The sequence below is a fragment of the Capra hircus genome, chromosome 12 (assembly GCF_001704415.2).
Source record: "Capra hircus breed San Clemente chromosome 12, ASM170441v1, whole genome shotgun sequence".
NCBI lineage: Eukaryota > Metazoa > Chordata > Mammalia > Artiodactyla > Bovidae > Capra > Capra hircus.
Genome location: NC_030819.1, coordinates 73,149,203 through 73,165,839, shown reverse-complemented (window position 1 = coordinate 73,165,839; position 16,637 = coordinate 73,149,203). Strand labels below are relative to the sequence as shown.

Below are 16,637 nucleotides of genomic sequence, written 5' to 3'. Positions count from 1 at the left end.
CTGGCTTTGTGGGAAGGCGAGGGTGTTCCCAGTAAGCAGCTCTTTGCTTTTCCTCTCAAATGCGATGCTTCCAGGGAGGAAGGAGGTACCTCAAGAGAGCAGCCTGGAGAGACTAGAGGGGTCCTGCAAGAGAGGGACGGGCATTCCTTTCCCTGGTGGGACATCCACTTAGGCAGCAGACCGACTGATCCGGCTTTGCTGTGAGCCGAGCACAGGGGAGATGGCGGGGCTGAGACGGGGAGCGGTGTGGTGCTGCAGCCTGTGGGTGACAGGACTGTGAGCTTCCCATGGGACACGGGGGCATCTCAGAAGGTGGATGGGCTTGAGAAGTCTTACAGGTATTGCAGGGGCTCCAGCAAAAAGAGAAAACAACATTTTTCACATTAATATCCCTACGGGACAAAGACTCCTCAGCATCTCCTGGGTAACCCAGCTTCTCCGTGAATACCCCTGGGGGTGTGCCATGAAGTTAAATGCCCCCAATAGGATGGACAGTATGGTTTAGAAGAGAGCGGGGTGGGGCCGAGGGGGAGTGACTGACAACTCTGGGCCTAAAGAGATGAAGATATGAAGGAGGAAATTTAGGGATACTGGAGATGGGAGGACCTGGAATGGCTGCTTTTCTTGCCTCTGTGATGCTGGCATCCCTCACTGCTTACAGTCCCTCAGCCCCTAATCTTGAGTCTCTATCCCCAAGGAACTTTGCCCTTCGACAGTATTTGTGTTCAGGTTCAGCAGCAGGAATATAGTATACATTTACAGTAAATGTATGCTGAGGGGCCTTCCTGGTGGTGCAGTGGCTGAGACTGCAAACTCCCAATGCAGGGGGCCCAGGTTCCATCCCTGCTCTGGAACTAGATCCAGTGTGCTGCCTCAAAGATTGAAGATCTCATGTGCTACAACTAAAAGACCCGGAGCAGCCAAAGAAATAAGTTTAAAAAAAACCGTGGTTCAGTGGCTAAGTCATGTCCGGCTCTTTGCGACCCTGTGAACTGCAACACGCCAGGCTTCCCTGTCCTTCAGTCTCCTGGAGCTTGCTCAGACTCACGTCCATTGAGTTGGTGATGCCATCCAGCCATCTCACCCTCTGTCACCCCCTTCTCCTCTTGCCCTCTATCTGTCCCAGCATCGGATGTACCTTGAATGAATTTATCCTCTAGAACTGAGAATAGCTAGTATACTTCTTTAACATTTCTACTGTTCTGTTATTGATAAATGAGGAGAAATAAGAACCTTAAAAATTGGTACCAGTACTCACTAATGATATCATACTTTCTCAAAAGCAGATAACTTTGAGGTATTGTTCATCAGTGATTCCTGCCCTTCACGCATGTTCTTAAGGATTCAAGAGAGTAACCTGGATATTTTGGGTGCAGAAACTTCTTACTGAAACTATTTTGCTCATAAAGCTAAGAGGGAAGATGCTCATGTGATTTCTAGATATGTCTCTAAAGTCAGATTAGAGACCCTAATCCAGACATTAGTCTTTTTCCCTAGGAGAGTATTTAGAACCATCTTAGTGGTAGCTGATATTAACAAGCCATTAGCTTTTCTTTATAAAAGTTTAAGGAGTTGTCACTAGATACCTGTGGGGCCAAAAGAAAGTTAAGTCGCTCAGTCGTGTCCAACTCTTTGCGACCCCGTGGACTGTAGCCCACCAGGCTCCTCCGTCCATGGGATTCTCCAGGCAAGAACACTGGAGTGGGTTGCCATTTCCTTCTCCAGGGGGTCTTCCCAACCCAGGGATCGAACCCAGGTCTCCCGCATTAGAGGCAGACGCTTTAACCTCTGAGACACAGCAGGAAGTTAAATAAAGGTTCTCCAAGCTCTTCCTCTGGATGGGAACCAAGTTATTCAGTATTGCTAGAGACACAGTAGAAACGGGAAACGCGAGTCTTCATCTCTGGCAAGTCCTGCACCCCACCCTACTCCTCCTCCCTCCTCCCCTGCCCATCCCAGCAGCATTGCCAGAAGCATCAGTCATGCCATCTGAGAACATGTAGTTTCCAGGCCCTGGTTCTGGATCAGTTCATCTTAGGGAAGCTTTCTAAATAATCAACTAAAGCTTCTCGCTACATTGCTTCAGTCGTGTCCGACTCTTTGTGACCCTATGGATTGTAGCCCACCAGGCTCCTCTGTCCATGGGGATTCTCCAGGCAACAGTACTGGAGTGGGGTGCCACGGGGATCTTCCCCACCCAGGGACAGAACCCATGTCTCTTATGTCTTCTGCATTGGCAGGTGGGTTCTTTCCCACTACCATTGCCTGGAAACCCTCCTTTAAAGGAACCGGGAGATTTCCTGAGACTGGAAAAAAAAAGATAGGTATAAATCAAAATCTAATCTATAAACCCAGAAATGGAAACTATGGTTCTCTGGAAGACCATGAAGACCATAAGGCTTGGTAAAAGGAACACAAGGAACTGAGGCTGGAGAACCCAGCCATTACTGAACTGATGGATGTCCAAAGGGATGGATTCAACAGCTGGTCTTGGTTTGATCCATGGAGAAGCAAGGTCTCCACGTTTAAGACTGGATTTCCCAACAGTGGAAAGTACAACTCTAAGTAGCTAATTTAAGAAAATTAAGAAGAAACAGAGGAGGCTATCGTACTCTTGGATTTTCAACACAGCTCAGGGCCGAGCTTATAAAGAAACACAAGCCAGCTCTATACACCATGTAGCAAACCCCTCACTAGGAAGACCCACTTAAACAAGCACATTGAGACATTTGCAGCTTTTCCCACTGAAGTCATCTAGCCCATTCTTGATGTCAGACCTCGCTAAGAGCAAGGGAGCAGCATTTCAATTAGATCTGTATGGATTCATTTCCTTAGCAGCATTTGGGTACCACGTCCTAGGGAGTATTGCATTGCACAGACAGACAAGGTTCCTGCTCTTGGAGAACTAATTTTCTAGGTAAGCAACACAGCTGATAAACACAAAGATTAAAAATAAAAAGAGGACTTCCCTTGTGGTCCAGTGTTTGGGAATCTGCCTGCCAGTGTGGGGACATGTGTTCAATCCCTGGTCTGGAAAGATTCCACATGCCTCGGAGCAGCTAAGCCCGTGAGCCACGACTGCTGAGCCCACAGGCTGCAACTGCTGAGGCCCCTGCACCCGAGGGCCTGTTCTGCAGCCAAGAGAAGCCAGCACAGAGAGGAGCCTGCACTCCACAACTAGAGAGCAGCTCCGCTCGCTGCAGCTGGTCCACGTGCAGCAACAAAGACCCACCCAGCACAGCCAAAAATAAAATAAAAAAAAAGGAGATACTTTCAGATGGTGAACACAGTGCAAAAAAAAATAGGTAATAGGACAGCACTGGGAGTGGCCCCACGCTTGGAGGAAGGCTGCTTTACAGGAGGTCAATGAAGGTGAGCTTGCCCGAGGGCCAGGTGAGGAGTCAGCTACAGTGAGCCGGGGGAAGATGACTCAGGGAGAGGCGACAGCACGTGCAAAGGGCCTGAGGTGGGAACGAGGTGGCAGGAACACACGTGGCTGGGGAGCGACCCAGTGTGCACTCAGAGGTGGGTGGGGGGCCAGACCACACAGGGCCCCCACTTCAGGAGGCTGGATGGAGCTGTAAATACAGCAGGAAGCTAACGGAAGGTTCTAAGCAGGGACACGATGTGAACTGAATCACGTTTTAACAATTTCATTCAAGCGGCTGTGCAGCAAACAGACAAAAGGGAAACTGGCAGACAAATTAGAAGCATTTGCAACAACCCCTGGATCACTGAAGAAATCACAGAAGAAATTTAAAAAGATACCTGGAAACAAAACGAAAACACGATGCTCCAAAACCTACGGAATGCAGCACAAACAGTTCTAAGAGGGAATTTTATCGTGATGCAGGTTTACTTCAGGAAACAAAAAAATCTCAAATAACCTAAACTTACACCTAAAGCAACTAGAGCAAGAATAATAAACAAAACCCAGAGTTAGTAGAAGGAAGGAAATCATAAAGATCAGAGCAGAAATAAATGAAATAGAGGCTTAAAAAACAACAACAAAAAGCTGGCTCTTTGAAAACATAAACAAAACTGATAAACCATGAGCCAGACTCAGCAAGAAAAAAAGAGGGTGCAAGTCAATAAAATAAGATATGAGAGAGGAGAAGTTATAGCCTTCACCACATAAATACCAAGGATCATAAGAGACTACTATGAGCAGCTATATATACCAATAAAATGGAAAATCTAGAAGAAATGGACAAATTCTTAAAACTAAAAGTACAATCTCCCAAGACTGAACCAGGGAGAAACAGAAAATGTTAACAGGTCAATGACCAGGCCTGTAACTGAGTCAGAATTAAACTCCCAGCAAACGAAAGTCCAGGCCAGATGGCTTCACAAGTGACGTCTACCATTTAGAGAAGAGTTAACAGTTAGCCTTCGGAAACTATTAAAAAGAAACTGCAGAGGACCTAACACTTCCAAACTCATTCTATGAAGTCACAGTCACTCTGACACCAAAACCAGGCAAAGAATTACAAGATAAGAAAACTACAGGCCAATATCACTCATGAGCATACATACAAAAATTCTCAACAAAATACTAGCAAACCAACTCTAACAATATATTAAAAATATCATACACCATGATCAAGTGGGATTAATCCCAGGGAAGCAAGGAGATTTCAGTATCTGAAAATCAATCAATGTGATATATCACATTAACAAAGACTACAATAGGTGCAGGAAAAAGCTTTTGATAAAATGCATCATCAATTCATGATAAAAACTCTAGAAAGTGGGTACAGAGGGAACATACCTCAATGTAATACACGGATTTCTTTTTCTCTTAGTGAAAGAAAGTGAAGTTGCTCAGACATGTCCGACTCTTTGCTACCCCAAGGACTACAGCCTATCAGGCTCCTCCGACCATGGGATTTCCCAGGCAAGAATACTGGAGTGGGTTGCCATTTCCTTCTCCAGGGCATCTTCCTGACCCAGGGATTGAACATGGGTCTCCCGCACTGCAGGCAGATGCTTTAGCATCTGAGCCACCAGGGAAGCTTTTCTCTTATGGACTCCTATTTTTTAAAATTGTACTGATACTGGCATAAAAACAAACATAGATCAATGGGACAGAATAGAAAGCCCGGAAAGAAACCCACACACTCATGGCCAACTAATCTGCAACAAGCGAGACAAGACTATATAATGGAATAAAGACAGTCTCTTTAACAAGTGATGCTGGGAAAACTGGAACACCTACATGTAAAAGGGTGAAATTAGAACATTCTCCAACATCGTACACAAAAATAAACTCAAGATGGATTCAAGACTAAATGTAAGACTGGGTACTATAAAACTAGAGGAAAACATAGGCAGGGCACTCTTTGACATAAATTGCTGCAATATTCTTTTAGATCTGTCTCCAGAAGGCTTAGCTCTGCAGAAGAATAGCTGTCCTTAGACGCAGTCATATCTTGCTGGAAATCAGTAGAGGCCTAACCAGCAGTCTGGGGAGTCAGCAGGGAGGGGTTATGCGAAATCTGGGTCTCCCCCTAAGCCGCTGGGGACAGTTGCCTGTGGGCGGCTGCAGAGGGACAAAGCATTTATGAGAAGTGGAGAGAGGCAAGACGGTGAGTGGGTGGCAGAAGGCTGATCAAACACTTCCGGCCTTTGGTCTAATGTTTCTCAGCGCCCTGGGATTTAAAAAACCTTTAATTGTCCAAAAAGTAGGTTTTCCCACTTATTTGTTGATTATAATACCGGATCTCAGACAGCTTTTTAAAACAGTGGCTTTCTCCCTTAATTTTAAAATTAATTTTTATTGGAGTATAGTCGCTGTACAATGTTGTGTTTCTGCTGTACAGCAAAATGAATCAGCCCCATGTATACATACATTCCCTCCTTTTTGGACTTCCTTTCCATTCAGGTCACCGAAGTGCATTAAGCAGACTTTCTTATGTTATACAATATTATTGCAGGTCTGGCGCTGACAGTCAAGAATCTGCCTGCAATGCAGGAGACCCGGGTTCGATCCCTGGGGTGGGGAAGATGCCCTGGAGAAGGGAATGGCAACCCACTCTAGTATTCTTGCCTAAAGAATTCCACGGACAGAGGAGCCTGGTGGGCTACAGTCCACAGGGTCATGAAGAGTTGGACACGACTGAGCGACTAACACTTTTCACACTGTACAATACATTCTCATTAGTTATCTGTTTTATATGTAGCATCGATAGTATATATGTCTGTCTTATTTTTAACTAAACTGCTGAGACTGCACTTGGCTCTTTCAGTAAGTTGCTCCTTGTGTCTGAACTGGCCTTGGAAACTCCCCATCTATCCAGAGGAACTCTATCCATCCTGTAGGACGCCCTCAACTGTCCTTTCATCCCAAAAGGCATCTGCAGCAGAAGCAGCTCCTTGGCTGTGTTTCTGATTTGACTTCCATCGTCACTGACTACTTTCTTTCTCGTTAGTCTATAAAGTTCTCGAGGGGAGAGCTCGTCTCATCAGCACCATCAGCTAACACACACCTTGGCACATGGTAGGCCGCTAGTCCCTGAAACAGACCCAGAGGTGCCTGCTTCAGTACCACCTCAGATGTTAGTCTCACAATAAACCGAACCTTATGGCAGAAAGTGAAGAGGAGCTAAAGAGCGTCTTGATGAAAGTGAAAGAGGAGAGTGAAAAAGTTGGCTTAAAGCTCAACATTCAGAAAACAAAGATCATGGCATCTGGTCCCATCACTTCATGGGAAATAGATGGGGAAACAGTAGAAACAGTGTCAGACTTTATTTTTTGGGGCTCCAAAATCACTGCAGATGGTGACTGCAGCCATGAAATTAAAAGACACTTACTCCTTGGAAGAAAAGTTATGACCAACCTAGACAGTATATTCAAAAGCAGAGACATTACTTTGCCGACTAAGGTCCGTCTAGTCAAGGCTATGGTTTTTCCTGTGGTCATGTATGGATGTGAGAGTCGGACTGTGAAGAAGGCTGAGCGCCGAAGAATTGATGCTTTTGAACTGTGGTGTTGGAGAAGACTCTTGAGAGTCCCTTGGACTGCAAGGAGATCCAACCAGTCCATTCTGAAGGAGATCAGCCCTGGGATTTCTTTGGAAGGAATGATGCTAAAGCTGAAGCTCCAGTACTTTGGCCACCTCATGCGAAGAGTTGACTCACTGGAAAAGACTCTGATGCTGGGAGGGATTGTGGGCAGGAGGAGAAGGGGACGACCGAGGATGAGATGGCTGGATGGCATCACGGACTCGATGGACGTGAGTCTGAGTGAACTCCGGGAGTTGGTGATGGTCAGGGAGGCCTGGCGTGCTGCGATTCATGGGGTCGCAAAGAGTCGGACACGACTGAGCGACTGAACTGAACTGAACTGGGCATGAGGACAAAGACTCTGCCGATTAAACAGCCTGCTCAGATGATTCCTTTCCACAGTACAAAGTGTTAGTTGCTCAGTTGTGTCTGACTCTTCGTGATCCCATGGACTGTAGCCCACTAGGTTCCCTGTCCATGGAATTTTTCAGGCAAGAATCCTGGAGTGGGTTGCCATTCCCTTTTCCAGGGGATCTTCCCAACCCAGGGATCGAACCCAGGTCTCCTGCATTGCAGGCAGATTCTTTACCGTCTGAGCCACCAGGGAAGCCCTTTTCCACAATAAAACTGGTAATTTTTACGTAGGCTCTTGACAAGAGTTTGTTGGTTTATTGATACGGACGTTTGTGTCACGGAAACAAGATTTCGGTCGATGACTCATTCTCTATGGTCAGTAGCTTTCAGACAAGAACACACTCCCTAGATTCCTTTTCTCAGGTGCAGCCTAAATAAAGCCTTAACCCTTTTCACTGAAAACACCAAAAAGTTGCCACTCAACCTTCTATAAGTGTTTTTATCCATAGTTCCTTCATCTGCTTTCTAATACCCATATGTTAGGGGGAACCTTCCAATTCAGATGCAGGCTGGCTGTGAGCAGGTGGGTTACATAGTGAGAGCGATGGATATGGTGGTCATGGGAGGAGGGGGTGGGCTTGATGTGAACAATCATCTTGGTTACACATAAAATGTGTGTCGTGACCTACAGAGGGGCCACAGGCCACAGTGATATGTAAAGAAGCCTGCTTGATCATTAAGAATGTGAGGATGGTTCTCAGGGGTACGGGTAAATTTTGAATAACAACTTCATAAACAGAGTTGTTGAGAAGGTTTGGGCTGTATTTGGATGGGATTTACAATGATGACTAGCCCTGATGGGTGCTGATCAAGGCTGCTGGGAATGGAAATCTATTATGTTAGAATTAATTAAAAAGCACGAGAAGATGGAGTGATACAGAGTTAGACTGTCAACATCTCCTCAGAGCTATCTGCTTATCAATAAAAAATGTTGATCCATTCTTCGTAACAATAGCCAGGGGTTTCCAACTGAACATAGCTCCAAAGCTTTGGTTCTAAACCAAAAGTATTGACTCATTCCCTCCCACATGAATTCAATGCATGCCAAATCCAACATGTAGGGCACATGTGAAATGAACCAGGAGTTCTGGCATAGACACTGGGCAATGTCAAGCTGACCTAATGTGTGGTTACTATATAGATATAAAATGCTACCCTCCCAAACTTCAGAAATTTAATTCTGTTAGGTTCAATTATATGCCAACCTGTCTTCACAAGAATTGATTGATCCCAGCAATCAAGATACTAAAGTGCTTTCCAAGGGCCTAGCTTCTTTGGTTGAGTTAGAACATAGCACTCAACACCCATGAATTGTGAAGCAGAAAGTTTGGCAGAATGGTGGAACTCCCAAGGGACTCAGGATAGAACTCTGCAAAGATCCAAGGAGTGTTACAGATGAAATCCCACAGATCTTCTTTAATGTACACATAATCTATATGCCTTAAAGACACCACTTTTATAAAGTGGTCATGAGAATGTCTAGAAAGAATACACACTTTGGCCCAGATAAATTTATGTCACAAATTAAAGTCATAAAGTAGGACTGCGCATTGAAGTGCCAGCCTCAGTTTTAAGTTTTCTGTAGATAAAATTCATTTGAGTAGCTTATCTCTCACTCCTCTCTTCCAGGCAATCAAGACTTGTTCCACTTGGCATTTTTATATAAAATCTGTGTCTCCCCAAGAGGGTTTTAACTGAATATATTTGCATGCAGCATATACTATGGGCACCTAGATATGTGAAGGTTTTGTTAATAAGCATTTCTAATTCAAGGGAGATTTTCTGCTGTGCTCCTAGCCTTTTAGAGTGACTTACAGCAGGCCTACTGTATCCTGGATAAGGGTTAGTTATTCAAAGGAAATTCCAGAGTACTGCCGACCCCTCCAGATGTATCACAAGTCCAGGGGACTCCCCAAATCGTTCTGCCTGCAGGTGTCCTTCAGAAAAGAACTAGAATCTCCCCTCTCCGTCCAGCTGGCTCCAAAGCAGTTCTGAACCCCCAGTTTGTCCTTCTGTCCCTGTCACAGTCCTTCTCCAGATTCCAGAAGCTGCAGGAGAGCTCTTTACGGCCCCAGCATTTGCGTGTCCACAAAATATGAAGGGCCAAACTCAACTAGCAGAGTAGCACATTTAACTCAGGGGGCAAACTGCAAGATCCGTTTCACCAATCTTAGAAACTCTTTCTCTGGAACTTGCCTGGTGGTCCAGTGGTTACGATTCTGCGCTTTCAACACAGGGGGTGGAAATTCAATCCCTGGTTGGGGAACTGAGATCCACGTGCCATGTGGTGTGGCCAAAAAAAAAAAAAAAAAGAAACCAAAAAAAGAAAAAAGGAACTTCTCTCTACTTTTGGCCATTCTTTTGGATGATTACTCTCTCTCTGACTACAAAATGGTGTAAGTACCTAGGTATTTTGGGTAGGGTTTGGGCAGGAAGTCACATCTGTAATCAAACTTCCATTAAATAAAGTTAAATAAAATACTGAGGTGGAGCGGTAGTGGAGAAATGAAGGGAAAATTAAACTCCTAAATTTAATCAAACTGTAAATCTCCAATCTTACTTCTAGTTAAACAGTCTCATATATTGATTCAAAATGAGTTTCACATCCTTTTTTTTTTTTTTTTTTTGCCCAGCCCTGAACTGGAAATGCTAATATAAGAGACCAGTTTGAAAGATCAAAAGTGAAGGAAAAGTTCTGGAAAATTTGGAGTTGGTTGTACCTAATTTTTATTGAAGATCCTGATTTACAAAATTTATTCTTCTAAACAGACTTGAATTTACCCATTTTAAGGTTTTTTTTTCCCTAAGATTAGAGACCTCAGTCTCTAATCTTTACTGAATGTTTTAAATGTAGCCCTCCCGTTTCCTCCCATTCACCTGCATTGTGTAAAGCATTTCTAAACTTTAGAGGTGGCTGACTGAAAAAAATGGTGCGTGGTGTGTGTGTCTATATAGACAGTCCCCGACTTACAATGGTTCCACTTAATGATTTCTTGACTTTATGATAGTGTGAGAGCAGTGTGCGTTTAGTAAGAACCACAGCTTGAATTGTGGCTTTTCCTGGCCTAGTGCCACGACACCCTCCGTGATGCTGGACAGCCGTATCGAGCCACGGCTCCCTGTCAGCCATGCGATCATGAGGGGAACAACCAACACGCTGAGAACTACTCTGGACCCTACAGCCAGTTCTGTCGTAAAGTTTCAGTCCTGTAGTCAGTGAACTACATGAGCTATTCAGCACTTTATTATAAGGAGACCTTGTGTTAGATGGTTGCCTGTTAGCTCATGCAAGCGTTCTGAGGTAGGCTGGGCTAAGCTATGACGTTTGGTGAGTGAAAGAAAGTGAAAGTGTTAGTCACTCGGTTTGTATCCGACTCTTTGAGACTCCACTGACTGCCCGGCTCCTCTGTCCATGGAATTCTCCAGGCCAGAATACTGCAATGGGTAGCCATTCCCTTCTCCAGGGGATCTTCCAGACCAGGGATGGAACCTGGGTCTCCTGCACTGTAGGCAGACTCTTGACTGTTCGAGCCACTAGGGAGTTAGGTGTATTAAATCCATTTCTGACTTAGATATTTTCAACTTAAGATGAGTTTATTGGCATGTAACCCCATCATAAACTGAGGCAGATCTGTGCGTGTATGTGTAATATAAACGCTGCAAAATAAATTTATACATAAAATAAATACTGTGTGTGTATACATAGGGGCTTCCCTGGTGGCTCAGGTGGTAAAGAATCTGCCTGCAATGCAGGAGACCTGGGTTCGATCCCTGGGTCAGAAAGATCCTCTGGAGGAGGCAATGGCAACCCGCTCCAGTACTCTTGCCTGGAGAATTCCATGGATAGAAAAGCCTAGCAGGCCACAGTCCATGGGATCCCAAAGAGTTGGACATGACTGAGCGACTTCAGTGTATGTGTGTGTATATATATATATTTTTTATAATCTAGCTAGCTAGCTATATAGTAATTACGTAGCTGATATTGTAAATGAACTGTGTTCTCCAAGTAGAACATAAAAGCAGCAGCAATCTATACTGACAGGAAAGAAGTAAAGAAAATGGACACCATTCCCATTTTTTTTTAACTGCCAAGTGGTCTATATTATTCACTTAAAGAGGGAGCGTTTACTATTGATCATTAATTATGTACTCCAGTCATACCCTAAAAGCACTGTGGGAGAAATCACAACTTTGTCACACTGAGCAAAAGAGAAACTGTTGTCAAGAGTCTGACATATTTTCCAGTAAAAGAAAAATCCAGTTGCCAACCACATATGGGTTCATTTTGGGCTCCTGGAACCAGCAACACATCAGCATGTCTTATGAAACTCATGCACGGCTGTATATCATCACAGAAAAAAAAAATAATTGGTTTTCCTTGGAGTATCTCTAAGTTGATGTCATATTCAATAACCCTGTAGTTGAAAAATCTATAAGTGATGGATGAAGTCTGGACTGTCTTTTGAGTTTAATTCCTCCCATGCCAGATTCTCCAGGACCTAGGTACCTGTCGTTCTGAGGTGAGTGCCTGCAGTATTTAGAAAATGCAGCTGTGTGCTACTCCTGCCAGATAACAAACTACGGAAGAACAGTGTGTCTCACGTGGACCACAGCCTCATTCCTCACTCTTAACCATGCCGTGGCGGAGCCCGGCTAACCTTGGGACCTGACCCCGGGGTCAGTGCCGAGTGTGGCTGGGGTCAGTGCCAAGGTGTGGCTGAGTCAGTGCTGTGCATCAGGGAGTGAGGCTGCTGGCTTCGCCTCCTCTGGATTTGATGACTTTGGGGACAGCCTGAAATATACAGGCTTTCAAGGTGGGGTCCCAGGCGTGCTACCAACACATCACCATCAGGAACACTTCCTTGTGAGACTGAGTGCTCCCTTTGTATATGCTGATGGATCGGGGGTTTGGGTTTAGCAGATGCAACCTGGTAGATACAGAATGGACAGGCAACAAGGTCCTACTGTCGAGCACAGGGAGCTATCCTCAATGTCCTGTACTAAACCACAGCGGAAGAGTACGAAAAAGAATGGGTACGTATGTATCCTTCTACTTCTCTGTCTATCCACTCTAGTAATTTTTGAGAGTTAGATATGGAAACTCCAACTAAAAATCTTCATTTATTTACTTAAATAATTGCAATATATCGTGGAACTATACGTAACTTTGTTCTGTATTTTCCAAGTCTCCTGTAAATGCGTTATCATACTTAAATAATTTAAAAAATTAAACAAAAAAGAATGTGTGTACGTGTGTGTGTGTATACATATATGTGTGTGTGTGTGTGTGTGTGTCTGTGTGTATGTATAATTGGGCTACTTAGCTGTAGACCGGTAATTAACACAACATTGTAATTCTGCTGTATTTCAATAAAAATAATTAAAAAAAAAACATTTAGAGCTTTCTCTGGTCCTGGCAAAGAAAAAGCCAACCTTGATATATTTTGTGGGCCAACTGAATATGTTTTAGGCAAAAACCAACTTTCTTCCTTCTTCTTTTTCTTCTTTAGTGAGCATCTCATTTCATTTACCCTGGATAAATGAATCCAAACTTGGGCAGGGAATCCTGGTCAGCTGTCCTAGACTAGCCCAGCTCTGTGGTCTAGATGCCCCTGTATCATTAGTGTTGCAGGTCTGGCCTTGGAGCTGACCTCAGGGCATGGCTGCTCCCGAGTCTGGGGATCTGGTTTCGGTAGAAGATCCCCTTTGGACCGAACCCAACCTGGCCTCCATTTGTGGCCGCATCTTGAAATCCAGATTTGTAACATGTGGCCTGCAAGTTAATCTGTTTTTCTTGTATTCAGTTTTCTGTTGGATAACCAACTAATATACATGGTTGGAAGGTGAAAGTTGCTCAGTTGTGTCTGACTCTTGGACTATATATTCCATGGAATTCTCCAGGCCAGAATACTGGAGTGGGTAGCCTTTCCTTTCTCCAGGGGATCTTCCCAACCCAGGGATCGAACCCAGGTCTCCCGTGCTGCAGACAGATTCTTTACCAGCTGAGCCACCAGGGAAGCCCAAGAGCAAAGTCCCAGCTGGCTGGTCTGCCCCTGATTTGTACTGTGTATAATATAATCTTGAAGAAGTTACTCCTATCTTTGACCAGAAGACAAAGCTTTTAAATCATCAACACGTTGGAGGTGAATAACTTAAAAATACTGTTTAAGTGAATTATTACTAATGAGAGAATAGATGAGGAAAACAGAATTTCCTTACCAATCAGCAGAGCTTCCTTCTCTGATTTTAAGCCTTGGCTTCTTTTCTCAGTGTTGTTCTCTCGGTCTTGGTTGACCAACGCGACTGTCAATACATTGATCTCCTATAAAGTCAAAAAACAAAAACATGTAGGTGTTTTGTGCATTCTGACAAAAGCAATGAGCTCTTTTAAAGTCTATAAGAGAGGTCACTGCTGCTATTTATAACCGATCAACTTTTATAACTGGCTGACCTATTTACCAAGAGTAGAAAAGTAATTCTAAAACTTAGGTTCCCAGCTACTGCTTCTAGTGAACTAAGTACTAAATAACTGCAAAAGTGGCACATTTTGTGCAAACTGTGTTACTTTTGTCCACGTTTTGATAAAACTTTGTTAGGAAAAAAAAAATTGACCATAGCTAACTTTAAGAAGTTTTGAAGTATGAAAATTTTCCTGAAAAGCATATACAGACGAATTTACAGTATTATGTGAGTAACCTGTGTCAGTGAATGGGGACACAGGGCCTGCTGGGAAGGTCAGATAGAACTGGTAGGAGTGTTTAAGTTGAGTAAGTATATCTTTATACACAACTGCAAAAGGCAGATGAAGCAAAGGTTGGGAAATTCTTTTCTCTGAAAACTAAAAATGAAGAATCGTACAACAAGTTGGTATGGGAGGCTGGACTATTTTTATATGGTTTTTTTAATTGAAAAAGAGAAAAAAGATTTAACTCATATTGCCCCAGACTTGATATTAGGACTCATAATGGGAATAATTTAATAGAAAATCAAGTTTAATGATCGGAGACCTGTATATATGGGATGGCAGAATCATTAGGGTAGTTGAGTCTTGTTGGAGGGCAATTTCTCACTGACAGATATGTGTCAAAGAAGGACTAGCCCACTGATAAAGAATTAAGGATAGGGGCTTCCCTGGTGGCTCAGTGGTTAAAAAAAAATTCCACCTGCCAATGCAGGAGACACGGGTTCGATCCCTGGTCAGGGAGGATCCCACATGCTGTGGAGCAATTAAGCTTGTGTGCCACAACTATTGAGCCTGGGATCTAGAACCCAAGAGCTGCGACCATAAGTCCATAACAAGAGCCTGCAGTCCATAACAACAGAGGTCACTGCAATGAGAAGCCCGCTCACAGCAACTAGAAAGTAGCCCTCCCTCTCCACAGCTGGAGAGAAGCCTGTTCAGCAATGAAGACACAGCACGGCAAAAAACAAAACAAAAAACTGTCACCTTAAAAAAAAAAAGAATTAAGGACACTGTTTCCATTAGAGGATGGATTCTGTCAGAAGGACAGAGGATAGGGAGGCAGGGACAGAGGACAACTTAGATGGTTTGGCCAGGGTCCCCAGGATTGGAGCTGGTTATAGCACAGATACTTAGCTAACCTGTATACATTAACAAAGCTGGCCAGATAAAAGAATATAGGAAATTGTTAGGAGCATGTTGAGTCTGTAAAGAGCACACCCCAACCTGAAGGCATTCGAATTTAAGAATGATCCGGGGCATGTCTGGAGCCCGTTAGACACAAAAGGTCATGAGAATGAAAGATGCTCTTATACTTGCACAGAAGGGATCTTGGAAACCAGCCCCAGCAGAAACACAATCCAGAACTTGAAAACAATAAACCCAAAGGTTTATGTAGATAGGATGAGAACATTTGATAAAGAGGAGGCACAGGCAATTCCTTCTGTGAAGAAGTAAGCGTTTTAAGGGCTAGCAGAAATGTATCAAGAAAGAGGATGGATCAACATTAACCAGGATGATGACGGTGTTATTTAAGAGAAATATAAATGATGAACTTCAGGGCTGAGTGGAAACAGTATCTCTGAGAAGGGGTGATCTGTTAATAGCCAGGATGATGTTTGGGGCCAAATGAGATTACCGAGCAATTTAGCAGACAACAGACCCACAGTAACTGCCAAAACTGAGTGGTGTCCTGGGGCATCGCACAGCTGAGGATCCAGGTTGCTGGGGGAATATGGACCACAGAGGGCAGGCAGCAGGTCAGAAACCAGCAAGAAGAGGAGGGGCGGGCCAGACTAAGGCCAGTCAAGAGTGCTGTAAGGCACCCGTCCTCATGTCCAAAGCTGGAGTCAAAAGAAAGGGATTTTGAGCAGCCTCCAATAAACGCAGCTCAGTCAACAAGGAATCAGAAGTGCCTCACCAGTGACTGTTGCTTTGATGATTGCTTTTCTAAAAATCCAGCACATGTGGCTTACACGGTAAAGCATCTGCCTACAGTGCGGGAGACCCGGGTTCGATCCCGGGGTTGGGAAGATCCCCTGGAGAAGGAAATGGCAACCCACTCCAGTACTCTTGCCTGGAAAATCCCATGGATGGAGGAGCCCGGTAGGCTACAGTCCATGGGGTTGCAAAGAGTTGGACACGACTGAGCGACTTCACTTCACTTAGGGTAGGATATATGAGGCTGCAAAACTGAAAGTCCTGGGAGCACCTTTCTGTGGAAGTATTTCTTCAGACTGAAAATCGCAGCCTATGATCTGCTCTTAGTATAAAATCCACGCTGTAAGTCTAAATTCTAGTCTGACCTTCTCTACTTAGGATGTTACACTTACCTATTTAGCAATTGGGGAACATCTTTTACTGCAACACTGGATCATAGGTTAGAAAGACTTAGGCCCATTTCTTAAAAAAATTAACTGTTCTTGTTCATTTCCACCCCAACTCTCTGGAATATAGAAGGAACTTTCACCATCAGAAACATAAAATTGTTGTTCAGTCGCTCAGTCGTGTCTGACTCTTTGTGACCCTGTGGACTGCAGCACGCCAGGCCTCCCTGTCCTTTACCATCTCCTGGAGCGTGCTCAAACTCACGCCCATTGAGTCGGTGCTGCCATCCAGCCATCTCATCCTCTGTCATCCCCTTGTCCTCCTGCCTTCAATCTTCTCCAGCATCAGGGTCTTTTCCAATGAGTCAGCTCTTAGATCAGGTGGCCAAAGTATTGGAGCTTCAGCCTCAGCATCAGTCTCTCCAATGCATA

At 44.2% G+C, this 16,637-nt stretch overlaps 1 protein-coding gene across 1 annotated transcript in view; it reads right to left on the bottom strand.

The window, feature by feature from the left end:
• The window catches only part of ENOX1 (ecto-NOX disulfide-thiol exchanger 1), a 244,144-nt gene that overhangs the window by 22,822 nt on the left and 204,685 nt on the right, over positions 1–16,637 (bottom strand). Inside the window, exon 13 of the mRNA XM_018056315.1 lies at positions 13,638–13,740. Within this exon, the coding sequence (XP_017911804.1) occupies positions 13,638–13,740 (103 nt within the window). The remainder of the gene's footprint in view (positions 1–13,637; positions 13,741–16,637) is intronic.